General features: G+C 53.6%; 2 protein-coding genes across 13 annotated transcripts in view; one reads left to right on the forward strand and one right to left on the reverse strand.

Annotated features, from left to right (window-relative positions):
* DDX11 (DEAD/H-box helicase 11) overlaps nucleotides 1-11,089 on the forward strand; it is a 58,914-nt gene extending 47,825 nt beyond the window's left edge. For 3 of the 8 annotated variants that reach the window (XM_073223305.1, XM_073223310.1, XM_073223306.1), the window contains 14 exons: nucleotides 743-787; nucleotides 902-969; nucleotides 3,046-3,084; nucleotides 3,349-3,460; nucleotides 3,590-3,715; nucleotides 4,192-4,304; nucleotides 6,904-6,976; nucleotides 7,311-7,414; nucleotides 8,133-8,282; nucleotides 8,558-8,841; nucleotides 9,268-9,352; nucleotides 9,641-9,719; nucleotides 9,883-10,037; nucleotides 10,144-11,089. In XM_073223305.1, coding sequence (XP_073079406.1) covers nucleotides 743-787; nucleotides 902-969; nucleotides 3,046-3,084; nucleotides 3,349-3,460; nucleotides 3,590-3,715; nucleotides 4,192-4,304; nucleotides 6,904-6,976; nucleotides 7,311-7,414; nucleotides 8,133-8,282; nucleotides 8,558-8,841; nucleotides 9,268-9,352; nucleotides 9,641-9,719; nucleotides 9,883-10,037; nucleotides 10,144-10,290 — 1,580 coding nt within the window. In that variant the 3' untranslated portion in view covers nucleotides 10,291-11,089. Of the gene's footprint in view, nucleotides 1-742; nucleotides 788-901; nucleotides 970-3,045; nucleotides 3,085-3,348; nucleotides 3,461-3,589; nucleotides 3,716-4,191; nucleotides 4,305-6,903; nucleotides 6,977-7,310; nucleotides 7,415-8,132; nucleotides 8,283-8,557; nucleotides 8,842-9,267; nucleotides 9,353-9,640; nucleotides 9,720-9,882 lie in introns of those variants that run through there. The other 5 variants (XM_073223308.1, XM_073223309.1, XM_073223312.1 and 2 more) reach the window with 5 other exon arrangements.
* Nucleotides 11,086-26,070, reverse strand: WASHC1 (WASH complex subunit 1). 5 transcript variants are annotated; one of them, XM_017672235.3, is made up of 12 exons: nucleotides 25,340-25,882; nucleotides 24,388-24,670; nucleotides 22,841-22,994; nucleotides 15,003-15,114; nucleotides 14,643-14,789; nucleotides 14,298-14,434; nucleotides 13,919-14,054; nucleotides 13,633-13,834; nucleotides 13,383-13,544; nucleotides 12,568-12,726; nucleotides 11,688-11,756; nucleotides 11,086-11,530 (listed from the first exon to the last, which is right to left on the reverse strand). In XM_017672235.3, exons 2-12 carry the CDS (start codon nucleotides 24,446-24,448, stop codon nucleotides 11,394-11,396), a joined length of 1,476 nt encoding a protein of 491 aa, XP_017527724.1. In that variant the 5' UTR covers nucleotides 24,449-24,670; nucleotides 25,340-25,882; the 3' UTR covers nucleotides 11,086-11,393. The 5 variants fall into 5 exon arrangements, with proteins under 5 accessions (XP_017527724.1, XP_017527723.1, XP_036857449.1 ...); XM_017672234.3 differs by having other exon boundaries at nucleotides 24,388-24,883; XM_037001554.2 differs by lacking the exons at nucleotides 24,388-24,670; nucleotides 25,340-25,882 and adding an exon at nucleotides 25,917-26,070.
* Nucleotides 26,071-26,385: the final 315 nt, after the last annotated feature.

Consider the following 26,385-nt stretch of genomic DNA (forward strand, 5'->3'; position numbering starts at 1 on the left):
TGTGTCCTCAAGAATTGTACTGACCATTGATTTAGAAAATTCTTAATTTTTATAGCTTGGTTGAATTGTCTGACCTTAGATCTTTTTCTAGAATCCTAGTTTATTTGCCCCTGTTCTGAGTCTTTTATTTTGCCAAATTTTACTGCACAGGTTGTATTCATGATAACAGAATATAAATACAGGTGTATGACATGTTCTATAGCCATGAGAGTGCTCTGACAGTCTGCTGTGAGGAAAGCAGCAGGCAAGCTGACCTCCTAGCCAATGAGCCAGCCAAACCTCAGGGCAGACAAGTGACCTGCCCCATGGGCCCAGGAAGAGGGACTGGAGTCTCTGGATCCAGGTCCCTTGCATTCTTTGCTCCATGCCCTTTCCTTTACTGTAGAGCAATCCCTTTGAAGTTCCAGAAAGCCAGCGAGGGATTTTTCTCAAGGGTTTTTGTTTCATTGGTGCTCTTTACTTCCATCCCTACCAGCACTGGTCACCTGCATAAAGTGGGGAGGTCCCTCTGTCCCGGCCTCCTTTGAGCAGGCGTGAAAAGAATGAAATCACATGCTTTGGGCTCAGTACGCAAATATGGGTCAGACTTTGAGGCTCCCTGGAAGGCTCTCAGTGGGTTCTCGGTGTGCTATAAATGGCAGAAATCCTGTTGAAGTGTGGGTGCTCTTCATATTTGAATGGAGAGTGTGAAGGTGGAGAGCCAGAGGGACCACCATCCTGACCTGTTCAAATTCTGTTTTAGGGAACATTAAGCAAAATCCCAATACCCAGAGCCTCTCGCAGACAGGTAAGCAGGCTGCCCTCCGCGGCCCAGAGCTGGTCTGAGCTGTGTCTGAGCGTTTCTCCGGGACCATGGTCTTCAGGACAAGGACTCCAAGGCCCTCTGTTTGTTTCCTCTCAGGGACAGAGCTGAAGACCATCAACGACTTTCTCTTTCAGAGCCAGATAGACAACATCAACCTGTTCAAGGTAGAGGTTTTCATCTTTTTATATTGGCTGTGTGTGTCCTGGCTGGCATTCTCTAGGAGTAACTAAGACATCAGAGTTCCTTGTCTTTATCACCACCTGTGGGCAGAGCCCAATGTAAAGACCACAAAAGAGATAAAAAGTAAATTCCTTCTGTCCTCAGGTGGCCTGGAGGTCTGAGACCTACAACATAGGTGTTTGTAATTACTTAACCCTTAAACAGAGCAACGTGTCAGCAAGAAGAAAATAATCTTTGACTGAGGGTTGGAAGATCGCAGGGGCTGGGGAGAAAGGTGTCTTTCTTTGTACCTACTTAGCACAAATGAACTCCAGGGGCTTTGCCTCCCTCCATCTGTCCTCAGGCAGTCCTTCCCCTGGGCTTCTGGACAGAGCAGGAAGCCACCTTGGTGAGCATTGTCCTGCCATAGGCTGAGGGTGAGGACATGCTTGAGCTGCTCTCTTGGCCCCCCTCTTCATCCTGCTCCAGGCCTGCATGGCTGCGCTCTCCCGGGTGGGGCACACCCACCACCACACTATTCGCACCCTCAGTGATTCCAAATTAATAACACGGAGCACTTGCTGTATCTGAGGCAGTGCGCCAGGTTCTGAGACCACAGGTAGGCTGTCGTACCACCATTCAAAAGCAAAGGGAACAGGCTCAGAGAGATTTCCTCAGGAAGACGCAGGGCACAGGCCACACAGGAGTGAGCCAGCCAGTGAACCCAGGGGCTTGGACTCAAGATCCTTCCCTCTTTCCACCCTTTCCTGTTTTTCTTCAAACCAGCTTGCCCCTGACCTCCCATTTTGGTCATGGTCTCTGCCATTATCCCCATCAGACAGGCTGGCAGTCCGAGTCATCTTTTCTTACTATTTTTTTTGTGTGATGTATAGCTGGCATAGTATTAGTTTCCAGCATACAGCATAGTGATTTGACATTTATATACATTGCAAATGCTCACCGTGGTAAGTGTAGTTATCATCTCTCACCACACTAAATTATTCCAGTATTACTGTTGGTGGTCCCATGCTGTACTTTCATCCTGTGACTTACTGTTTAATAATTGGAAGTTTGTACCTCTCAGTCCCCTCACCTGTTTTGTCCATCCCCACCTTCCCTCCCTTCTGTCAACCACCAAATCTCTGTACTTATGAGTCATTTTCTGAGTGTGTGTTTTAATTTTTTTAGATTCCACGTAAGTGAGATCAAATGGTATTTGTCTTGCTCTGGCTGATTTATTTCACTAACAAGATTTTCTTTTTTATGGCTGAATCTATTGTGTATGTGTACCACATCTTTATCCATTCAACCATCGTTGGACACTTAGGCTGCTTCCGTGTCTTGGCTATTATGAACAGTGCTGCATTGAACATAGGGGTGCATGTGTCTTTCCGATATGGAGTCATTTTGAGACTTCTGATCCCTTTCCCCCAGTCACCGGCCCAGGAGCCTTAAGCAGCTCTGGTCTTACCGTTGCTTCCCCAGGGCTGCTCCTGCAGTGCGGGCTCCTTTTCCTTTTGCCTCCTTCCTGGTCTTACTTTCATTCTTTCTCCTTCCCAATGTCTTTTATAAACCCCAGTCTAGTGAATGATACGCAAAAGCTATTACTCTTTTCAGAAATTCTTAAAGGCTCCAAACTCACTGTCTTGGGTTTCAGGCTGCACAAACTGTTCATGCCAAGTAACTGTACTTCAGATGTATCCCGAGCAAGTCCCCAGCTTTACCTCCCATGTGCCTTTGCTCATTGGGCATTCATTTTAACTCAGTCCTTCAAGTTCCAGCTTAGGTGCTATCACACCTAAGGAAAGCAGAGGAGATATAACTCGCCACGCGCCTGTAGAGGGCCAGAGCCGTGCAGATGTGTTTGTGAGGAGGCCACTTGCCTGAGGCTGGGGAGGTCCTCTCCTGGGAGGGCCCGTGTTGTGGGGTGGGGGGCAGTGGCAGGTGAGTGGCCTCAGAAAGGAGGTTCATGTGGCCACAAAGAGGTGGCAAATTGTTCTCCCTGGATTTCGGAAGATGGATGTCTTTTTTCCAGCTTGGGTGACATGCACACATGCCCACGGCTGGGTCTGCTCTTGCAGGTGCAGCGCTACTGTGAGAAGAGCATGGTCAGCAGGAAGGTACGTTCACCCCTTTCTGGGGGCCCGGAGGTACCCAGCAATGCCCTGCTTTTGCCACCCTCAGTGCCTTTCTCCTTGCCCTTTGGGACCTCTGGAGCCTCTAGGACCTTGGTCTTGTTCTCCTTATTGTGGAGCGGCTTAGCTGGGGTGGGCAGGGGCGCCCAGATGCCTGTGGGCTGTTGGGGCTGGCAGAGCCCCTCTTCCACTCTGGACTCACACACTGCGCCCTCATTCCTCACTGTGTTCTCTCACTCCTTGTCTCAGCTCTTCGGCTTCACAGAAAGGTATGGAGCAGTCCTCACCCCATGCAGGGAGCAGCCCAAACTGGCTGGGTTCCAGCACTTCCTGCAGAGCCTACAGCCCAGGGTAGCTGAGGGTGAGTCAGGGGGATCCTGCAGGCCCTCCAGCAAGAATGTGTGTACCTCAGGCTGGGCTCAGCTCCCCTGGGTGAGCAGCAGGGGCCTCCCTTCGTGGTCCCAGACCTCCTTCCTTCCTTCATCTGCAGAGGCCCCTGTAGAGGAGGTGGAAGCCAGGGCACCACAGCCTGCTTCCCCGCTGATGCACATAGAAGGCTTCCTTGCAGCTCTCACCACTGCCAACCGGGACGGCAGGGTCATCTTGAGCCGCCAAGGTAATCCAGGAGGAGCCAGCCTGGAGCCAGGGGCCAGAGCATGCAAGGGATCTTTACTTCACTCCTGGCACCTCCCAGGGTTCAGATGAGGAAATGGGGTGATAGCTGGCCTCCCATGACCTGGGTAGATGGTCATGGGGAGGAGGGATGCAGAGGCACTGAGATGGTGGGTCAAGGTTACAAGAGAAGCCACATGGCCTAGTGGTTAAGGTAGGGAGGCTTTGGGTTGAGTCTTGGTTGATCTGTGAGCTGTGTGACTTGGCCCAGTTTCTTTATGACTCTGAACGTGTTCTGTGCAAAGGGAGGGAATGGTGGTGTCCACCTCAGGGTTGTTCTGGTGCTTCGGCAGGATCTAAGTTGAAAGGGAAAGGTAGACCCACCTGGAGATCCCCTTCACCTCAGGCTGGTGGAAGTATTGGTGGGGCCTGAACCCCACCCCTTCCCCATGTAGCTGTCTTTTATCTGTCTTTTTTTAGGCAGCCTCAGCCAGAGCAGCCTCAAATTCCTGCTCCTGAATCCAGCTGTGCCCTTTGCCCAGGTGGTGAGGGAGTGCCGGGCAGTAGTCATTGCGGGGGGTACCATGCAGCCGGTAAGGCACCAGACTTGGGTGTTGGGATGGGACAGGGAAGGACAGGAAGTATCAGGCCGCCACTCCTGCAGGTCCCCAAACCAGAAAGGGTCAACTTGAGCAGGCCACACAGCGTCCACCAGGTGGCATTGCTGTTCTGTCACTGCCTGGCCTTGCAGCCTGGGGGGAGGGGCAGGGGTGGCCCTGCTGTGCCCGGGGTGGGGGAGGTGGTTTCTGCGGCCACCGGAACGTGCTTCTCCCAGGGATGCCTCTCTGGAGGTTCAGACCCTCACCTAGCTGCATCAGTGGGTACCATTTCTGTACCCACCACAGATACAACATTCCTTCACTTCCAGAAATTTAAATTGTAATATATATATTTTTAGAAAAGTATCTTTTCACTGTAGAAAGCCAAGACAAACAGAAATAGGAAAAAAATTCCACCAGGGAGATTCATTTTGGTGTGTATCATTGTAATAGTCTTTGTATAATTTTTACAAGTATGCATACATATTTTAAAAACAAAAATCTCTATCTCTGCATGCTATTATTATAATTTGTTTTTCTCAGCAACAAACAATCATAAACATTTTTCCTTATCAGCAGTATTCATTTATTCTGCCATACTCTGGCTGTACTTCATTCCATTACATGAATACATGGTATTTTATATAACCACTCTTTTTGTTAGGTATTTAGGTGATCTCCAGTTCCTCTGCTGTAAACACTACATGGTAGATAGAACTACATCTCCACGCCATGGTTATATCCTTAGGAGGCATCCTTGGACAGGACTCCCTGGATAAAAGGCTGTTCAGCATTCTCAGGCACTGCATGCTTCCCAGCATCAGCTGCTGGACTCGCCCCTGTGGCTTGATGATTTTTCCATTTTCTTGTGTATAGACTTGTGGGTTTTTATTCATTCATTTATTTTAAAAAAGCACGTAGAGTCGAGTCATTGTTGCTTTTGTTGCACAAATTGTCTCAAACTTGGCCCATGGGGCCCCCTCATGCCACCTTTGGCCTTTGACCTGGCCCCATTAGCCTTGGATGCTTTCTGCCACAAGAGACTGTCCCAGGCTGCTTTATCCTTTCTTTGCCCCAGATTTGGAGTCACACATTTCTCCAAGGTGCCCTGGTTTCTGTTACTGGGGATTGTTATTTAGAAACCAACATCTGGGTGCTGGGTGTTTGTGGTGCTCCTGGACTACCACAGTTTATAGGCCTTTTCAGTAGACAGACCTATGAAATGTTTTCAGTAATCATGAACCCATATTGATATTTCTAAATCAGTAACTTTATTTGGTGTTACACTGTGTCTTCTATCTTGAGCTGAACATTTGGTTTCTACATTAACAATTACTTATTTGCTTTATCCCACAATATACTTAAAATAATTTCAAGATTATACCATGAATATTATTCTAACAATAAAATGCTGATTGAAATTTCATTTCTTTGCATTCATTTTTTGCCCTTAGGGTATATCCCACTAAGGCTGTGGGTTGGTCACTGAGGATATGAAGTCACTGAAAGTAGGCTTTGCTTTGCTTATGTTGTGAATTTGATAGGAAGCTACGCTTTCTGTGTTTCAGTTTGTTTTCAACTTTAGAGTTTGCCTTTTTATTTTTGACTTGATTATATTTTTAAAATATGTAAACATGTTTCAAAAGTCAAAACTATATAAAAAGATACTTTCAGAAAGTCTCCCATCCACTCCATCAGTAATCACTTTTATCAGCTACTGATCTATCCTTACACTGTTTCATCATCTTTCTGCAAAAATAAGCAGATGTATGTACTTACATTTTCCCCTTTCCTTTTTTATTTACACCAAAGGTGGCATAATCAGTTTATTTGCCAGGATGTTCTGGGGGTCACTTGGCATCAGTACACGGGGTGGGCCGCATGCCCTTTGTGCTGCATAGTTCTCCACTGGATGGATGCATCCTAGCTTACTTAGCCAGTTCGGCTTGAAAGGCAGCCTTGCCGTCACAGACAAGTTCTTGAGAAGTCTCTTCATGCATGTGTTATTTGGTTTGTGGAGCTGTGTCTTCAGGGGACTCCTTAGATACGGGATTGCCAGGTTAAAAAGTAAAAAATAGATCTCATTTGTTATGTATTGTCAGTTCTCCTCCAGCTGGAGTTACTATTCTGTAGCAATCTGTAAGAGGGCCCCTTTCTCCAGAGTGGTCAAACTTTGGGGTTTTGCCACATGTGGAAAACCTGGAGCTCTTAAAAAATACAGATGCATATGTTCCCCTACGAGTTTTTACTGAATAATTTGGTCCGGGGCTTGGCCCTGTGTATTTTCATTCACCAGTGATCTTGCTGAATAGCCTGGGTTGAGACCAACTGTGTCAAATTTGCCAAATCCCCTTTGCTATTCCCACCGTCTGCCACCTTGGGGTATTGTTATTACTATTATTATTTTGCTAATTTATCAGCCTTTCCTTGTACCTGATTTTCCTGTTCTTGTGTACTTGGCTGCCTTCAGACCAGACACCCGCCCAACATGATTCTCTCCCCCTTTCCCTGCCGAGGCCTTGTCTGCTCAGGCCTGGGGTCCCTGTCCCCAGACCTCTGGGAGATCACAGAGCCTTGATGTTGTGATCTACAGGTGTCTGACTTTCGGGAGCAGCTGCTGGCATGTGCTGGGGTGGAAGCTGAGCGAGTGGTGGAGTTTTCCTGTGGTGAGGAACATGTCCAGGGCAGAGTGGGCCACACAGTCACATGGTGGCCCCTTGTCATGTAACCATATGCTGTTATCAGGCCCAACGGGCTTTGGAGACCACAGGGGGGCTTCATCCTTTGGTAGCTTTCTGGTGAGCTCATTTGTCCCCATGCTCTCATGTTCAGTGTCCCCTCCGTCTGAACATTGCCCAGTTTTATTGTAGAAATGGGGTGGTGGTGTTATAAATTGCTGTTCCTGGTCTAGAAGACAAGGGTTGGGGGTTGCTCTTTCTGGGTTCTGCTTTGCAGGATGGCTTACACCTCCATTTTCAGCCCCTCTCTGAATTTTACCAGGTCATGTGATCCCTCCAGACAATATCTTACCCCTCATCATCTGCAGCGGGCCCTCCAACCAGCAGCTGGAATTCACATACCAGAAAAGAGAGCTGCCTCAGATGGTTAAGTACCAGCCAGCTTGCCTTACCACAGCCTCTGCTGGAGCAGAAGAGAGATTTCCCGGGGTGGGGGGCACTCTGGCCAATTCTGAGTGCTCAGGCACTGGGGGAATTAGTTCTGGGGTCTTGTATCATAGAACTGGCTCAGGGTGAATCATATCTACCTAGATGTTTATCAAGGAAAGTCTGGGCTTACCCCTACCCTTCACCCCTTAGACTGCCAAATGTCTTCTTAAACCTCCAGGCATCCCTTTAGGATAAAGCTAAGGAGAAGGCTGCTCATTTCCTTTGCTTTCTTGCCATTTGGGTCTATCAGCCCCTGGCTTAGACAGGGATGCGGGTGTTGGGACACATCACTGGGGTGTGCCTGGGCTTTCAGTGCCTGCTGTGTGATAGATGGTTCCCACCTGGACCTTGTGAGTTGGAGAAGGGGGTGCTTAGTGGCACGCTGCCAGCATGTCTTAGTGCTGCAGTGCTAGCATTGTGATGTGTGTCGTAACTGCCACCAGTCCCCAGAAGCATCAGTTGGGTGTGTTGGGAGGGAAGGTAGCACTTGCCAGTCTGACTGCTAACCGGGGGAGCCACCCGGCTGCAGTCCTGTTCCCTGATCACAGCCACCCAGGGGTCTCCATCCTTGGCTTTGAGTGTCAGGGTTAGGAAGCCGCTTTGGGATGTGGCTCCAGGAATGCTCCATGGGGTACCCCTGGTCTTCCTTCCTTAGATGGATGAGACGGGTCGCATTCTCTCTAACCTGTGCAACGTGGTCCCTGGAGGAGTGGTCTGTTTCTTCCCCTCCTATGAGTACCAACGCCAGGTCCATGCCCACTGGGACAAGAGTGGCCTGCTGGCCCGTCTGGCTGTCAGGAAAAAGGTGCGTGACCTATCAGCTGGAGCCCCCACTCGTGAGGACAGTGGCCCCCAGGCACTCCTAGGATTTCTCATGCACATGAAACCAGATGGTTAGGCCTCATGAACGGGCTTCTGCTAGTTCCTTACCCCTGCCACTTATAATCCCTGATCACCACCCAGAGGATTTCCCCATAGCCCTTAGCTTGGTGGGGTTCTCCACTGCCCAGGCCTGGAGCAAAACTGAGACCCAGGCATTCTGAAACCCCTTCTTGGGAGATATTATCTATTTACCTTCAGATATTTAAGGAACCCAAGAGAGCCAACCAGGTGGAGCAGGTGCTGATGGAGTATTCCAGGTGCATTAAGGTGAGAGGGGGGCCTGCAGCCCTGGGTCCAGAGAACATGGGCCGGCAGCTGAAAATATTCTGGGCGGCAACCAAGCTTTGGCTCCACGACTCCAGGGCTGGGTATTCCCTTCAGTGCTGTGGCCAGGCAGGAGGCATGTTGACTGGGGCCCTGCTCTTCTCTGTGGTTGGAGGAAAGATGAGTGAAGGCATTAACTTCTCTGACAACCTTGGCCGGTAAGTGGCGGGCTTCTCATCTCTCGGGGCCCTGCCACCTGATCACCCCTCCCTTGGAGCATCCGGGCCCCTGCCTGTGATCCAGGGCTGAGTCTGCACTGGTCGGGTCAGCCCACTGCATGGGGGTATGTTTTGCCATCTTTGGATTTGGCCCTTTGAGACCAGGTAGAAAGGTAGGCCACAACTCTATCAGGACTCCATTCACTGGCCTGAACTAGACATCTTACCTGGAAAAACCCTCTCCAGGTGGTATGTATAGGGTGGGGAGCGATAGGCAGAGCGCTGAGCACAGCTTGTGGGGGCTGAGGAGGGGTGGCCGTAGCAGGTGACCTGGGAGTGGGGACCACATCCTCCATCCTGGGCCATGAGAACGTGAAGAGGGCCTGAGCGCCCACGTGCTGTTGGCTTCTCTGTGCTTCCCCCCAGGTGTGTGGTTATGGTGGGCATGCCCTACCCCAACATCAAGTCTCCAGAGCTGCAGGAGAAGATGGCCTACCTGGATCAGACCCTTGTGAGTACCTCCAGTATTGCAGAGGACGAGGAGAGGGCAGGAAGAGTTCTGCTGCTTCTGGGGCTGTAACCTCCCGACTGCACCTTGACAGGTGCCATGTTTCTGTTTGCTTGAGGGAGGGCTGCCCATCCATCCCCACTGGAGCTTCTCCGTGACATCATCCATTACATCAGCTGCTGGCATGGTGCCCACGCAGCCTACTGGTCTTGCTCCAAAGCCTGGCAGTATCATGCTCAGCACATCAGGCAGGAGACCTCTTCTGACAAGTCATCTCCTTTCCCTTCCCAGCCCAGAGCCCCAGGTCAGGCCCCCCGAGGGAAGGCTTTGGTGGAGAATCTGTGTATGAAGGCTGTCAACCAATCTATAGGTGAGCCCGGGACCATTCCCAGCTGGGGATGGGTGGTAGAGAGTGAGGTGGCAGGCAGCGGGGATTTCACTTGCATCTCCAGTCTGAGGAAGGGGCGGGCACACGGTAGAGGTGTGCTGTTGGGGAGGCAGGTTTAACAGCCCCAGCCTCTGTTCCCATCCAGGCAGGGCCATCAGGCACCAGAAGGATTTTGCCAGCATAGTGCTCCTGGACCAGCGGTATGCCCGCCCACCGATCCTGGCAAAGCTGCCAGCCTGGATCCGAGACCGTGTGGAGGTCAAAGCCACTTTTGGCCCTGCCTTTGCTGCTGTGCGGAAGGTCGGTGCTGCCTTCTCTTCCCCGGAAAGTCCCCCACCCTCGCAATGTCGTGTCTCACGGTCTGTCTCCCCAGTTTCATCGTGAGATGTCTGGCCCTGCCTGACAGGGCTGCAACCCTGCCTGCTCACCGGGATCCTGCCTGACAATGGGAAACCCAGGTGGAGAGCGCAAGCCCAGACCAGCCCCTTCTGGGACTAGCAGGCTGCCGGGATCCAGGCATAGGCAGGCAAGCCACCGAGAGAAAACCAACTGATGGTGTGGAACCGTGGGGCCTGGCCATCCCCTGGCGCATGCCTGCAGTTCCCGCCCTGGGGTGGAGTCGTCTTCCCACTCGCATGGCTGTCCCCGGGCTGCCCTCGGCGGGTGGCTCAGAAGCTGTGGCCCTGCGCCACAGTGGCTCTGCTTGGTTTCCCAGCACTTTTCTGTAGCCGGCAGCTGGAACCAGCCCACCCTGCCTCCCCCGTCTGCCTCCCTTTTCTGTTAAAATTAGCTGTTGGAGACTTTTCTCCGTCTCCTCAAATTAAAAATGTTCCCCATTTCTAGCCCACTGGTGTCAATGGGGCTCTTTCTGCCCAGGGGCTTCTGGCCACCCAGCCTCCTTCCCTCTAGCTGGTGAGGCGCCCTGTGCCCACCCCCACTGCTGGCCTTGCCTGCTCACAGCCCACCCAGCATCCCGTCTCCCTGGCCTGGGTCTAGGTACCCACTCCAGTCAGTGGTGCCTCCCTCCCTCTCAAACCCATGAGCAAACACCAAGACACCTCCCAACACCAGCAACGACGCCAAGGGCCAGTAGGCTCTCAGCATGACTATTTTTAGAGACCCCGTGTTTGTCACTGAGACATTTTTTCCCCTGTGAAAATATCCCTCCTCCATCTGCCACAGCCTCCCCTGCTGATGTCCTGCTCTTCCCTCCCTGACCCCACAGAAGGGGCCCTTGGGCCATATGGGACTCTGTCCCCACTGCCTAAGACCAGTGGGACCTAGAAGCCAGGTACTGGCTGGAGCTGTTTGCACAGCTCCAGTTCCTCAATTAAAAGTGTACTATCACTTTATGCTCAGTCCGCATTACACTAATTTATTGATCAGGTACTATTTTATCTCCAAACATTGGTGGAGGGGGTAGGTAGAGCCCGGGCTGCTCCTTCTTACCTGCCCAGCTGTCTGACCTCAGAAGCTGGCCTCCTCACTCCTTGGAGAAGGCCCAGGCACAGCCCTGGGACAGCCCCCCGCAATCCCCGCCCCTTCAGGCAAGGGCAGCAGGGCCTGGGGGGCGCCGCAGGCCAGGGAGCCCATCCTGGCTGCTCCTGTGCGAGGGCCACAGCCAGGCCTGAGTTTGGGGGCAGGAGCGGCCGGGCCCTAGGATTCCCAATCACCCTCCTCCTCTCCGGGGGGCTGCTGTGGGGGAGGCAGAGGGGGGATGGAGTCCGACATCCGAGCAAAGGCGCCTCCTGGCCCCTCAGTGGCCCCCATCCCAGGTCCTTTCCCAGAGATTCCTGGAAGGGCAGAAGTAGGGGGGGTCAAGGGCTGGGTTTGGGGTCACCAGTTCACCCAGACCCTAGAGACTTAAACAGGAATAAAGGCAGAACGTGCTCAACGCAGAGTGTCCTGAGATCCCAGCCCAGGGGAGGTGGCCAGTGCCCTGCCTCCTACCTTTGCGCCTCATGACCAGCTTGTTGAAGAGATCCGACATCAGGTCCCCACCATGGCTACTGGCTCTCCCTGCAACAGGAAAGCCCCAGGAGGGAAGTGAGGGACCAAGTGCAGAACATGCCCCCAGAATGGCATCCCCAAGGCTCTAACACGTTTGTCCTCTGCTCACCACCAACAGCCCAACCCCTTCATAGCCACCATGTCACCACCAGCTCATGGAGCCTCAGTCAGTCTGCAGACCCAGCACCGGGGCACTGGTACAATGGTCAACATTTGAGTAACGTGGTCACAGCCACCTTGTGAGACAGAGGGATGAGGTGAGGGGCCCATGGTACAGGTGAGGAGACTAGGAGAGGTTGGGCAGTCTGCCTGAGATCCCAGTGCAGAGCTCAGAGGCAGAGCCGGGACTCAAACTCAGGGCTGTTGACTTCTGGGGCATTTTTGCTTTTTGCCCAGGTGTAACATTTATGCCAGTGTTAGGATTCTGAGTGGACAGAATCTGTAGTCTCAGGAGGCCTGGAAAAGCAGGATGGGGCTACCCCTCAGGTCCTGTGTGTCCCAGAATATCGCAGGACGCCAGCCACTGCCCTGGTCAGCTCCTGGCACAGTCTAAGGAGATTCTCGGCACAACTTGAGCCAGGCAGCCTCTGTCCCCTACCAACTTAGAAAACAAAGTTCGAATAAGCACCTCCAAAACCAGTTCAGAACCTACGGCCCGGGCAGGAAGAATGGGGACGTCAGGGGTGGCCATCAGCACAACCCGGGGAGAGCAGGGTCAGCTGGCCGGGAGCAGCCTCCTGACGTGACAGCACCCTAGGCACAGTGGTGGCTGGAGGAGTAGGCAGCGCCCTCCCCCTGGCACGCAGGGTGCGGCCCGCACCTTGCTCCTGCTCCTTCTGCTTCTTCTTCTCCAGCTTGCGCTCCTTGACGCTGCGGAGCTTGGCCTTGCCGATGCCCCCGGCCTGGCGGATGGACTCAAGCAGGGTGGCCCGGCCGCTGGAGGGGTCCACCACTTCCTTGGGCGCACCCTGGACTGGAGCTGGGGTGGGGAAGGGTGTGAGGAACAAAGGCTGCTCAGGCTGGAGGTCCAGAGGCCTCCCCTCAAAAGCCTGGCTGGGAGGAAGGGCTCTTGAGCTGGTGAGGTGGAGCTTGGAGACTGCATGGGGCCTCGCTGCTGACTGCACCCGCCCAAACTCGAGAAGTCTATCCAGGCTCCCTGCTCCCTGTCCAGCCCCAACTGGTTTACGTGCCACCCTGCATAGGTGGACCCTAGGAATTTATCTGAGTGGACAACGTGTGAACTTGACTCATGAGTCAACAGGGGTTTGTGTGCCATTTCTGCAGTGCTGGAGGCAGACTAGGAGATAGACCGAAACTGAAATTCTTCAGCTTAAAAACACATGGATATTTTGTTGCTATTTTTTCAGTAGCTCCTTTTTTCATTGGTTTAAACAGGAACGAGGACCCACAGCCCACGTCCCAGGCTCCCTCCACCCTGGAGATAGAATTCCAGGGCTTAAAAAACAAGGTCTGAAAAACGCAGTTTTATGAACCCAGTAACAAGATTTTGAAATTGGAATTACTCTGAAAATCTAGAACTCATGACTACATAACAAACCCACAGAAACTCCTTCAGGGATCCGGAAGTGAGTGGCAGCCCCCCACAGCCCCCTGGCGCCCTAGCGGCACTCCTACCTGAAGGAGACACACCACTGCTGCCGTCCTGCCTGGCATCTTGGCCCGGAGAGCCTGCCATCTGGGGTGGCGGGGGTGGTGGGGGAGCGCTGACCAGCACTGCTGGGGCTGGAGGGAGCGGTGGGGGTGGTGGGGGTGCTGTGAGCACCCCGTGTTCTGGGTCTGAAACGGAAATGTGAAGAAGCATGAGGTCCCCAGGGAAGAAAGGCCGAGCTGGGGAGCTCCTGCCCATGCCCAGCTCTCAGCTCACCTGGCTTAAAAGGCTCAGCTACCTCTGTGTGGAAGGTAGGCAGCTCTGGAATGGTGCCAGGGGCAGAGGGCGCGATGCCGGGGCCCAGATCAGCACTGTACATGAGGTCGTCAGCAATGCCTGGCAGGTCGGGCAGGTAGGACGGCACGTCAATCTCGGGCACTTGGCCCAAGTCAGGCACGTAGAAGTAGTTCTCTGGAACCTGCAGGATGAGGTGGGGTATGCGAACAGGGTTGTTGGGGCATACCCATGCACCGCTGGGTGGGAGAACGTGACAGGGCTCTACCTGCTGCTCCAGCTGCTCTCTCTTGCTGATGGACAGAGGGGCATCAAACAGCTTCTCCTCCGTCTCTGCCCGCAGCATTACATGGGTCTTTGTGACAGCACCAGCCAGGGGGTCCAGGAAGACGTACTTTTTGTACCTACAGAGGTGGGGTGGAAGTCAGGTGGTCTGTCAGGTGGTCTAGACCCAGGTCCTCACCACTTGTCCCATCTCACTGGGGCCGTCATCCGTTTGTGCGGCAGGCTCTTAAGCCACACAAGGCAAACCAAATGGGTCAGCCCGGGCTGCAGGCTCCTCTGCTCCTCAGTCTATCTATCACGTTCCAGGGCCCCCTTGAAGCCCAGCCCAGCCACACGGTTGCAACCCTGTCTTCTGGCCGTACAGGTTCTCAGTGGTGTTGAAGAGCAGCAAGGAGCTGACAGAGCTGATGTTGCTGGGCAGACCCCCAAGCCCCTCCTCGGCCTCATCCTCAGGCTCCGGCTTGGTGATCACACACACGGGGAAGTACTTCAGCTTCTCCTGGGCATGAGGGGTGGGGGCAGGGGTGACAGAGGGATGCTGGGTTTCAGCACCAGTCCAAAGTGACCTCCACCTCATCCCAGTCAGGATCTTCTAGGTGGAGGGGACAAAACCCTGTGGTGGGCCCTCAGTGTCTCCCCAACATCCAGGGTCAGGGCCACCACTGGTCACCCCCTGCAAGTGTGTGAGCCAGGTTAGCCCGTCAGACCTGCAGGGCCCACTCATCCAGGGGGCGGTGCTTGCTCTGGATTCTGTGGCGGGAGCGTCTCTGCAGGCCAGGGTCCTGGGCCCCTGTGAAGATGGAGCCGTACTCCTGCAGGCGCTCTGGAGCCGGGTACTTGGCACTGGAGAACACCTGCGGATGGAGTCAGGTCACCTCTTAAGGGGTCGGGAAGCTCCAGAGCCCAGGGTTGGGCGGGGGGAGAGGGGATTCTGGGTAGGAGGAAAGCTTGAAATGTGGCTGGGCAGCAGAGGCAGAGCCCTGGGCAACCTCAGAGGCACAGAGAGATGGAGCGAATAAGGTTCTGGGACTGCCCACCAGCCATGGGGATACGGACACGTGGGCTACCTTGATGGCTTTCTTGCTGCCCTTGATCTTCTCAATCTTGGCCTGGGCCAAGGAAACCCTCTCCCCAATGGCCTGCAGCTGGCGCCGGCTGAGCTCCACTCGTTGGGAGATCCTGCCACGGAAGAAGATCACAGGGGCTGGGGGCTGCTCCCCATGTCCCTGCAGCCTCCTACATGCCTCCCACTTCCAACAGGCAAGCTGTGAAGCCAGGGACTTGGGAAAGGCTCTTAAAATGCAGTGTTATCTGCTTGTCAGGGCCAGTGTGGGAACTGCCCAGGGGACCTCTAGAAGGACCATCTAACCTCAAGGTCTAGGAATGAACTTTTAAATGCTCTGGAGCTCTGGGTAGCGATGGGCAATCACTGATCCCAAGCTGGTGTTTGGAGCCTCAAGCAGGGGCAGAGACAACTGTCACGACTCACATATAGTCACCTACGTACAGATGAGGAAATGAGAGTTCAGCAAGTTGAGTGACAGGCAAGGCTGAGTCTAAAGCAAGTCCTAGGTCTGTTCAGGAGGAACTGCCACGACACATCATAAATTTAGAGTCCTCCCCATGGTTCCGATGATTGAGGTCAGACCGCTCACAGGCTTCCACTCCCCCACCCGTTAGTGGGCTCCAGAGACTCTGGGGCCCTATTCCCCGAACATGCCAAACAGGCCTGGGCATGAAACAGGGTGCCACTGCCCCAGATACCCACGCTGGGCTCCTTCACTGAGCACCCTCCTTGCCAGAGCCTTCTTGACCACGAGATCTGAGCATGCACCTGTCGCTTCCCAAGCCCCTCTGACACAGAGCACTTGGGGTTGTGCACTGATGGCCTGTGTGCTCCAAGGGGCGAGCACCTTGTTTTGTTCCTTGCTCTATTCCCAGTGCCTAGAACAGTGCCTGGCACCTGCGGGGCCTCCCTCTGTGGTTCCTGAATGCCTGACACCCATGCACCCTAAACCTAAATGCACAAGAGCCTCACTTAGGCTGGCCTGCATTGTTTGGCAAGAGCAAGGTTCTCATGCAGTTAATTCCAACTCGCATGTGCCAGGGCATCCTCCTAAGTCCTCCCCAACCTCCAAGAACACAAGCCCCTGCCTATGACTCCTGTGTCAGCATTCATGGTGGGCACGTATCCATGCTCACCCAGCAGGAGTGAGCGCACAAGTAAGACACAAGAAACGAGACAGAGTAGCCAGTTCAGGTCATGGGAAAGGCCAGAGGATGGTGGATGAAAGGGTTAGGGCCCACTAACTTAGGGTGGACCCTATATGGCCAGGGAACTCTAGTTCTTTACATGTTGGAATGTACAGTCAAGACTCCAACCCAACCTTCCTGAGCCAGCTGCCCACCAGCTCTACAAGGGGTTGGCCCCCAGAACACCCACCCCATCAGCCAATTCCACAACCCAGGGGTTTCCAACCCCTAGTGAAGCCTCCCTGATTATTCTGGACTCCTCAAAGTCAGGGGGCTCCGGGAAGCAGGGGCAGGGGTACAAGCAGGCACCCAAAGCAGCCTAGGTTCCTTGATGGGCCCGAGAAGGCAGCAGTACAGACGGAGGGCAGAGGACAGAGTCTCTGTCCAATGAGAGGAGGTGGTACCATCTGACACCTCCAGCTCATCCCAGTCAGGATCTTCTCGGCGGAGGAGACAGAACCCCATGGTGGGTCCTCAGTGTCGGGGAAGGGGAAGTCCAGCACAAGCTGTTTCCGCCAGCTCCTGATTCAGCCACATTCTGCACCTGGGCGCAGAGCAAGCTCAGTGGTTGCACAACCATTCCACTGGAAGTCATACGGAGAGTGGGAGGGACGTCAGGACCGGAGGTGGACGAAGGCAACTCTGCTGTGCTTTTCCCCCTCAAGGAGGGAAGCCTGATTTCTGAAAGTTGCAAACATCAAGCTGAACAATGAACCCTGGCAAATCTCTGGAATGATTATTAAATAGAGGGTCTGTAAGCAGTTGGAAAAGGAAGAGACAGATCCCAGGGGCCAGCATTGTTCTAAATTCACAGCATTTCTTTTTTTGACAGCATTATTAAACTGGCGTCTCAAGGGAAAGCCTGAAACACAGTGCATCTTGAGTCAGCAAGGATTTCAACAGCTTTTCACAAAATCCTGTGGACAAGATGGAGCTGTGGGGGTTGGAGGAGAATACATTCAAGAAAATACAGCCAGAGGAACACCACCACACAGGGCGCTGCTGAGGAACGGACTGCTGTCAGCCCCACAGAGGTCCCCGGGAGGGCCCCATCCAGCTCACTCCACGCCTGGGATGTAAACTAGGAATGTCAAATGGGAGGGTCAAAACGGTCGGCGTGATGGAATCAAGACTCAAAAAATCTTTTAAGAGGTCAGAAGGATGGGCTGCAATCAACAAGACAAAAATGCCAAGGAATGACTGTGAAGCCCAGCGTTAAGTTTAAAAAGCCAAGTGCACAAATACAGAAGATGGAGGTTTAGCAGCAAGACCTGAGATTTTGGTTACCTATAAGCTTGGTATGAGCTAAAAACATGTTCCTAGGCAGCCTGCACAGGAAATGCAACCTTAGGGCACATGGTCCCTTGTCCTGTCCTACCCTCCTTCCTTCTTTCAATGAACGGGGAAAATCCACTCTCTTGGAGGCAGTAGAGAGGAAACAGAGCAGCAGATAATGAGATAATCTATGCCAGGCACCAATCTCCATAGCTGTGTCCCCTTTAAACTGGCTCTCAATTCCCTCCTGGACTGTAGGGCCTGTCCTATTCACAGCTGTACCTCTAGCACCTGGGACAGTGCCTGACACATAATAAATACTGGCTGGAAAAAAGTGACAACCAACGTCCAGAAGAGGGTGAGAGGACGTGAAGAATGAGACACTCCTGTCAGACAAAGGAACTAAAGGCCACTCTGGCTACAGATGAGATGACTCAGAGAATACGATGATTCCCGTCAAATATCAAGAACACTCCAAGAGCTTCAGGTGGGAAAGTGATCAGACGTATTCTCTGTCACCCCAGAGGGCTGCACTGGGAGCAGTGTGGAGTTACAAGGACGCAGATCCATAAGAACTTCCTAGTAAACAGCTGCACAGCTTTGCAAAGCAATCAGATTGCAGCTGGATGGCCCCTGTCAGAGATGCTCCAAGGGAGACAAGAGATTTCCTCTGTGCAGCAGGGGTTGGAAGACATGATTTCCAGGGTTCTTTTCTTATCCAAGAGCCATAGTGTACGTAATGGCTTCTAATTGACAAAGCCCCCAGAGAGTCTAATCTCTTAGTCATACGCCCAGGAGAGTACAGACCACAAATGAGGAAAGGCTTTCAATCTCTACGTTGCCTCTACCGACAGGTGGCAGCAGTCTGGAAGGCTGTTAGGAAGGATGGTCAGGCCACATAGGGGCTGGGATGGAGAGCTATGAACGACGAGTGGCCCCAAGGAGGGCGAGGAACGGGGGCAAGAAGGTGATCTGTTTGCCTTTCCTGATCTAGGCCCCCTGGCCTAGTGGTCTGCTTCAAAGTTAAGTCGGCCTCAGAGCTCATCACTGAAGCCATATGCCCATAACACATCTGCCCAGACACCGCAGAGGGCTGCATCTGGTGGTGCCAGAGCACAGCCAGCTACCCAGGGGCTCAGAGCCTGGGGCAGAGATGAAACCGATAACACATCTGTCCTCAAGAAGATTCCAGCCCACCAAGGAGACAGCTAATATGATGCCCCACAGACCCAGGTTTAATATCTGTTTAGTATGGGGGTGACCTTGGGCAAGTCACTGAATTGGCCTTATGTCTTCAGCTGAAGAAGGAATAGTAACCTCTTCACCATGGAATTATTGTGAAGGTTAAAATGACCAAATGCGTCTAGTGTTCGTCATCCAGCTGCCACATCCTAAGCACTGGGTTAACATTCGCTATTACTTGTAAGACTGGGAGGGGGGAGGGCTCCGGGCACTCAGAGGGAAGCAAGGGGAGAGTGAAGCAGACAGGGAGAAGTTCCAGGCCCTTGGCAGGAGGACACCATGGCAGCCGCTCTGCTGGCTGCGGTGTGGGGGCATCAGGCGAGCACAGGGAGCCCTCCCCTGGTGTGGGCGTGGAGGGGGTAGGGTGCCCAGGGCAGTGCTCAGGCTTCCCACCCACCACCCACACAGCGGAGCCCTGCGTGGTCCTTGGGGCCTACAGGCTGCGGGAGTGGGGGGAGGTCACCCCTCCCGGAGCTGCCCCCGCCCCTGCCTGTGCTCTCCTAGGCATGCAGACCTGAACCTGGGCTCTTGCCTTCACCTTCATCTTTTCCACTCACTGGGATAATTAAGAATGATCTGCTAATTATGCAGGTGGCTGATTGAGTGCTTCCTAACCTTGGGAGTCACCAGGTGCCAGTCAGGAGAGAAAGGAGGGGAGCGGAGGATGGGAAGCTGGGAGGAGGCAAGGAAGGAAAAGGGGAAAGGATGGGGGAGGAGAAAGGAGGGACGGAGGAAGGATGGGGAAGAGGTAGGAAGGGAGAAAGCTTTACGGAGAATACGGGGCCCTTTCTCCAGGAAGGACGGGCTGCCGCTTCCCGGGTGGAGAGTCAGGAGGGGCTGATGAAAATGGCAAATGACAGCACCCCAACTTCCACCACACAGTTTGTCCGGCTACTCTGGTCCCCTCAACCTCGTCATCTAAGTCATGTGAAGCAGATGACGTCTCTGGACAGTTATTTTGGGGCCTGGCTGCTCCCAGGTGAAGAACCCGGAGGTCTGCTAGGCTGGAAGAGGAGCCTGGAGGGCGGGGCAGGGAAGGTGGGGCGCGGGGGAGCAGCAGGGCTGGGAGAGCCTGAGAGGCCCTCGTCATTCTCTGCCGGCTCTGCAGGCTCCGCAGCACCCGCGCTGAATGCTAATTTCCCATGAGCTCACCTGCCTGCAGAACTGAGGGCAGGCTTCAGCGCGCAAGCGGCTGGGCCGGGCCTGGGGTGCCAGAGCTGTGGGGAGGGGAGGTAGAAGGACCCCAGAACCAATCCAGGTCAGTGGTGAGTGGGACTCCGGAGGAAATGCGACACAGAGGACAGCACTGCTTCCGGCTGGACCTGAAGCTGTGTGTGAGCTCCAACCCTCCTGGTTACCGAGGCACCACCAGACCTGTCTAGGAATGGGGCCAACTGAAAAGCGGCAAGCCGGGATGGAAAGAAAGAAAACTCGGGTCCTGGAACTCCACAGCCTGCTCTACCGACTGGTTACTCTTTGCTTTAACTAGTTTAGGGAGCTCTGATTGATAAATATGCAGCCAATTCTTACTTTTCCCTCTTCTCTGGGACCCTAGGAACCCCCAGTTTGTGCTATGCAGTTAGGAGTCACCTGGACGTACTGTGTTCCCGTTCCAGACCATAAGACCTTCAAGGGCAGGAACTGTCTGTCCCACACAGCTTCCGCAGCCCTCAGGGCCTAGTGTGCTGGTTCCATGGCAGAAGCTCAGTGGGGTGATCTGGAATCTGGCTGTGCAGGGAGCCTGATCCCGGGTCCCTGAGAGGCATCCTAAGCTCCTTGGGCCATGGCTAGCCACATGGAGCACCCACATCCATGCTCACCTACCTCCCCACCCCCTCCTTAGGGAACCCTTCCTGCCCTCTCCCATCCCATGCAGGGCAAGAAGAAACAAAACTGTCTACAGGTGCCAAACACCTTTCCAGGAAGGAAAAAGAAAGCATGCGAAAAGGCCAGTGCTCCCCTTACAGAAAGGCAGACATACAGTCACCATCCTGGAGAGGAAACACAAATATTTCAGATGGACTGGTTTGGCATCCATTTCAATCACTGGGCATGCAGTGGCCATAATCTGGGCCTGATGGCTCTTAAAAGCCCTGTGTCCTCTTGTTTATGGATTCCTTAGGAATATTTGTACAAAAATAAGGCACCTAGCATGTTCTGTAACTATTGACCAGGTTTATGGGGATCACTCTGGGCAGCATATGAGCAGAGATGGCATCAACCCATAAGAACGAGTATTTACTGACTGCTTACTAATATGTGAGCACTTAATTCCTCTGCAAGTTTTGATTCATTTGATCCTTACAATAATCCTATGATAAAGGTATTATTATTATCACCATTTTATAGGTGAGAACACTGACGTTTACAGAGGTCAAGTAACTTGCCCAAGCAAATTGGGCAGCCAGATTGGAGCCCTGGCAGACTGCTCCAGAATCAACCCCCTTACTCACTTCAGGGCACCACCCCTGGGTTATATTTATACTCTGGATCTGCTTGGGGCAAGAAGCTGAATCGGGGGGAGGTCAGAGGCAGAAAAGTAAGAGGATTTGGTGTTTATACTAAGTCCAGCTGGAGACAATGACCCATTTTCTGCCTCCATTGGAGAAGGCTTCTGGGAAGAGGGGACCTTCCAATGGATGAAGGAGGAAACTGCACGGTGAGGCAGCAGGGGACGCCTGGTCTGAGGTCCAAGCAGAAGTGAGGGAAGACTTCAGTCACAAGAGGGACCTCAAAAACAGGCAGTCGGACACTTCACACTGGGAGGGATAAAAGGTTCCTGGATGAGGTATGGTGTGAGCCCCCAGGAAAGGGAAGATCTAAGCCCCACCTCAGGTTGCTTATGGTCAAAGGCAGGACAATTCAGGGCAAAACCTGGGACCTTCGCGAGGCAACAGCCAACACCATCCATTCACGTTAAATAGCACTGAATAAATCATTACCGCCCAAGGACGGTACTAGAGAAGCCCTGGTGACAGGAAACGCTGCCCTCTCCCACTCAGACTGTCAGTAACCTCTAAGGCCCTGCCCCCTGCATGGCTGCTCAACCCTGGCCCCCACTCTCCTGGCTCCAGCCACCCTGGCCTCCATTCAGGTCCTTCCCACCTGGGGGTTTTAGCTCATGCCCTCTTCCTTCTGGAACACTTCTTCCCAATTTAACTCCTACTCACCCTTGAGACTTCCACATGTTTTTCCCCACATATGGTGCTCCTGACCCCCCTAGACCAAGCCAGGCCTCCTGTTAACAACTCTCAGAGCACCTTATCTCTCCGTCACGGCAGGGCAATAATGATTCCAGAGTCTAGAGCCACAGTGCTGGGTGTGGCTCTGGCTCTGCTGCTTGGGCGAGTCTCTTAGCCTTTCTGTGCTTCAGTTTCCTCATCTATAAACAGAGATAACAGAACCTCCACATGAAGCTGCTGTGATTTAGATGAGTTAACGCACTCAGATCAATGGCACACATGGTTAATGCTATATAAACAAATTACAAAATCCTATCACAATTCTAATTAAATAACTAATCATGCAGTTGATTAGTTGAATCTGTCTCTCCCGCCAGAGTACAGGTTTCTGCCACTATCTGAAAGCAGGGTCCTATGAAATCTTTTGTAAGCTGAAATGGCATGATGTGAAGAAGCAATTGCCATTTCCTACAAGCTCAGCTCCTCTTTGGATTTCTCGTTAGTGGAAACAGGTATTAATGTAGGTCTTTCATAAAACGTGTAGCATAATGTAAGCTTTTGATAGTGGGGGAGCCTGTACATCCTCTAGGTGGACAAGGACGACGCCTCACTCATTGCTGTAACTCGAAAGTAGCACAGTGCCTTGCACACAGGAAGTGTTGAATAAATATTTGCTGACTGCAGGAGTGAGGGAAGGTGCCCCCCAATGGGAGGAAGAGCATGAGTTGGGAGAGTAGACCACCCGGGGGCCCCAGGGATGGCAGGAATCCTGGGGCTAAGTGGGAATGAGCTCTTACAAGAAAAAGCTTCTAAGCCGGGCCCCTACCTTGAGCCTCTGGGGCACAGGGAAGCCTGCTGGGTCCCTCCAGGACCAAGAATCACCAAAAGGGCTGCTCCTGGAAGGTGCCTTCCTGGGAAAGGAGAGATCAGATAGGGGTGGTGGAGGCACCCACCTGCTAAAGATGTCTCCGGAGACCTTCTGTAGGTACTGCAAGGCATCTGCCACCTGCTGGATGACCTCCTCACGCCGCAGGTCTGGCTGGATGAGGGGCACCTCGTAGGTCTGGCCCACCAACGCGTGCTGGGTCCTCATGGGAGTCATGGTGCCTGTGGGTGGGAACCAGAGCATCAGCATCGCCACCCACTCACCCACAGGGCAAGGTTCCAGAAGAGAGCACAGCCCTTCTCCCCAGCCGTCTGCCACAGGTTGGGAGTGGGGGACGGAGAATTTGGTGGGAGGTCAGGAGCCTGTACTTTGTTGATGCTTGTTGGGTGGATGAGAGGGTAAGCTGGTCAGGACAATAGTCTCTGCAGACTGAAGAGAAGCCTTCAGAGAAGGTGCAACGGTCACTGGCTGCCAGAGGGTGCTTGGTACCTTGCTAGGCACTCTTTCCATACACAGTCTCATTTCAACCACCCAAGCCTGACAAACAAGAAACCCTGGCCATGGAGTTAAAAGGAGGCTGGAAACAGGGATGGATTTTGGGGGAAAAATTGCCTGTATCAATTGCCAAATGGTACCCAGGTCTGGAAAAGCCTCAAAAATGTGGGCTGGGTCTGTTCCTGAGATAGGATAGGTAGTAGCTGGTGACTGGGTAGAGGACTGTCCAGGCTTTGCTCACCCAGGCGAGGAGAGGCCAGAAGGAGGGGCATGTGAAGGCAGGGGAGAGGAAGGAAAAACACTCCTTCAAATCGCAAGGCGAGGGCAGAGTCTATTTTTACTGTGTTTAATTAACTCGGCTCCCTGGTGCCACTGAAGCGGCAGTCACACTGCAGACGGCCCTGATTTGATTGGCAAGAGATACACCAAGCAGAATGTTAAGGCACCAGGCCCTTATAAATAGGCCTAATCACAGCACCTCAGTAGAAGGTGAGGAAGACACGGTACTGTTCTCAGACCTGCTCTCTTAGCACCAGATTGGGGCCTCTGATTGCAACAAAGGTGTGGGTGGGGCCTGGGGAAGCGTGGGAGGGCTTAGGAGGCTCCATTTGGGCTTAAAGGGCTGGATGACGTTGGGTAAGTTGCTGGCCTCTGAATCTGATTCTTTCCATTTCCCATTCTGCGGACTGAGAATAGGCATTGCTAAATGGTTATTCCCAGCGTATCACACCAACCTCTTCTCCCAGCAGGAGCTTCCTCCTTTGCTCCCTGTAGGCTTTCCCAGCCATTCCTTGAACCCTACTCGTTCTCTCCTACCCTTTCCAGGCCAGCACTTTTCACATCTGAGATGGCTGTTCACTCTTCAACTCCTTCTCCAGCAGCGATAACCTCAGCTTCCCCGACCTGAACCTGCCGAGATTCATCAAGGCCCAGGAGTCTCTCTTCACCTCCCCACTTCTCGTACCTCCTATCAAATGACTCAAGTGGGGCCACTGATCCCCAAGCATCCGAGAAACCTAACTCTTGAGATCACCACACTCCTTCCAAGGACAGCCCCCCTTTTATATTTCTATCAAAGCAAATTTGCAGCCCTCCGTTGCCCTGTACCTATTTTCCCACCTGTAAGATCAGGAGCGGGCCAAAGATAGGATACATCTTCAGTGCACAGCTTGAGGTGCATTCCTCATGGTTACTCAAGGCACCTGTGTGTGTTATGTGTGCAAGGAGGTAGTAGTACAGGCACACATCTCAACAAGGAAGCAGCAGGTCCATTCAAGAATTGAGAGACTGAGTACAGCTGGCTAACAGTGAACTCCTGTCTGCAACCATCTGCTGATTAATCCTCAGGCGACAACCATGCTCACAAGGACGAACAGGGCGCTGGGGCAGCCACGGAGACAGCCTGCGAACAGTCGGACGCTGTGATGATTGCTCGAATCCAGCTAAGCATACACTGCTAGGGGAACATCGAGGAAGGGGCGGCAAGCCCCTTCTGGGGTCAGGAGAGTCGGGAAAAGCCTCTCAGCAGAACCGGGTCGGGGGAGGCAGTGCAGGGACAGCATTCTGGGCGGAAGGTTAAGTCTGACCAAAGGTGCGCGGGGCAACGGCAAGAGGTCTTGAGTGGGGATGGTACAAGCATCCATGGGAAGTAGCAGAAAAGAGAAAAAGAGAGGCCGGATTGTTAATAACACTGAATCCCACAGTGAGGAGCTTGTATTGTAATCCTCAAACCAGTGTGCTGCCACTATCCACGTGGCTATACAGCACTTGAAAGTAGCTAATCTGAACTGAGATGTAGTTTAAGTGTAAAATGTACACCAAAATTCTAAGACTTGGCAGGAAATAAAAGTAAAATAGTTCATTAAAATTTTTTACGTTATATGATGAAATGAGTATCTTACGTATTTTAGATATTTAAATATATAGTTTAGATATATTGAGTTAAAGAAAGCATTAATTTCACCTCTTTCTGCTTTTAAACTCACACGTGGCTCATATTGCTATTGGATAGCGCTAATATAATCTGGTAAAAACTATGGGCTCTCCCAGAAAAATGAACATAACATCATACCCGTTTTCCATAATACTGTAACTTCGGAAGTGCGCAATATCCTTCCTGCAAACCCGACACCCAGCTCCCTGGGCCGATACCTCAGTCAAAACCTGCTGCTGCGGGCAAGCAGGAACCAAGCACGGTTAGGGCGGCGTGGGGTCCGCTACGAGCGGCCGGGGGCGGCGGAGGCGCGAGACGAGGTCTGACGATCCGCTCAGCCGCCCTCCCGGCGCCCGGCGGGTGGAAGGCACGTGACGGTAACGGCCGGGCAGGAGGTGGAGGGCCGCGGCCCGGAGCCCCGGGTCGGCGCCCGCCGGGCCCGGCCTCCCGCCCGGGGCCAGGCACGGGGGCGGTGGCGGAGGACCCGCCTCCCTGGGGCACCGCCCGCGCGGCCGCAGAGTCGGAAGTGGACCCGGGCGCAGGCCCGGAGCCCCAGCGCCTGCCGCCGAGCTGCGCAGGCCCGCGCCCGAGGGCTCCCGCGGCCCAGGCTCAGCGCCGGGCCAGCCCCGGAGAAAGGGCCGCGGTCGGCTCCCGGGCTTTCCCGGCCCGCGCCCTCGCCCTCCCCGGCCCGCGGGGCTGTCGCACCGCCCCTCACCTGCACGCCGGCCACCGCCCGGCCCCGCTCCGGCCGCCGCGCTTCCGCCCCGCCAGCTCCGCCGGGTCCTGGCGCCGCCGCCTCCCGGGGTTCCGCCTCGGGCGCTCCCTGGGCTCCCAGAGCTCCGCCCGCCGCCCGCGCTGCTACCTCCCCCACGCAGCTCCCTCGTCCTGGGGGTGACCTGTGCGCCGTCCCAGCGCAGGGCCGGGACACTCCCACCCCCAGCCTCATACACATGACTGATTTCATTCATCCTTTAGCGCGCACTTACTTTCTTGGCTCTACCTCTGTGGACGGTTCTCCCCAGAGCCCACTTGATTCCCATTCTTTTAAGAATTAATATATAAGCCAGACACAAAAGGACAAATGCTGTATGATCCCACTTACAGAGTACCTGGAAGCCAACTTCATACCCACAGAAAATAGAATGGTGGTTACCGGGGAGGGGGTGTTATTGGGTAAGTACAGA

The sequence above is a fragment of the Manis javanica genome, chromosome 15, assembly GCF_040802235.1.
Source record: "Manis javanica isolate MJ-LG chromosome 15, MJ_LKY, whole genome shotgun sequence".
Taxonomy (NCBI): Eukaryota; Metazoa; Chordata; class Mammalia; order Pholidota; family Manidae; genus Manis; species Manis javanica.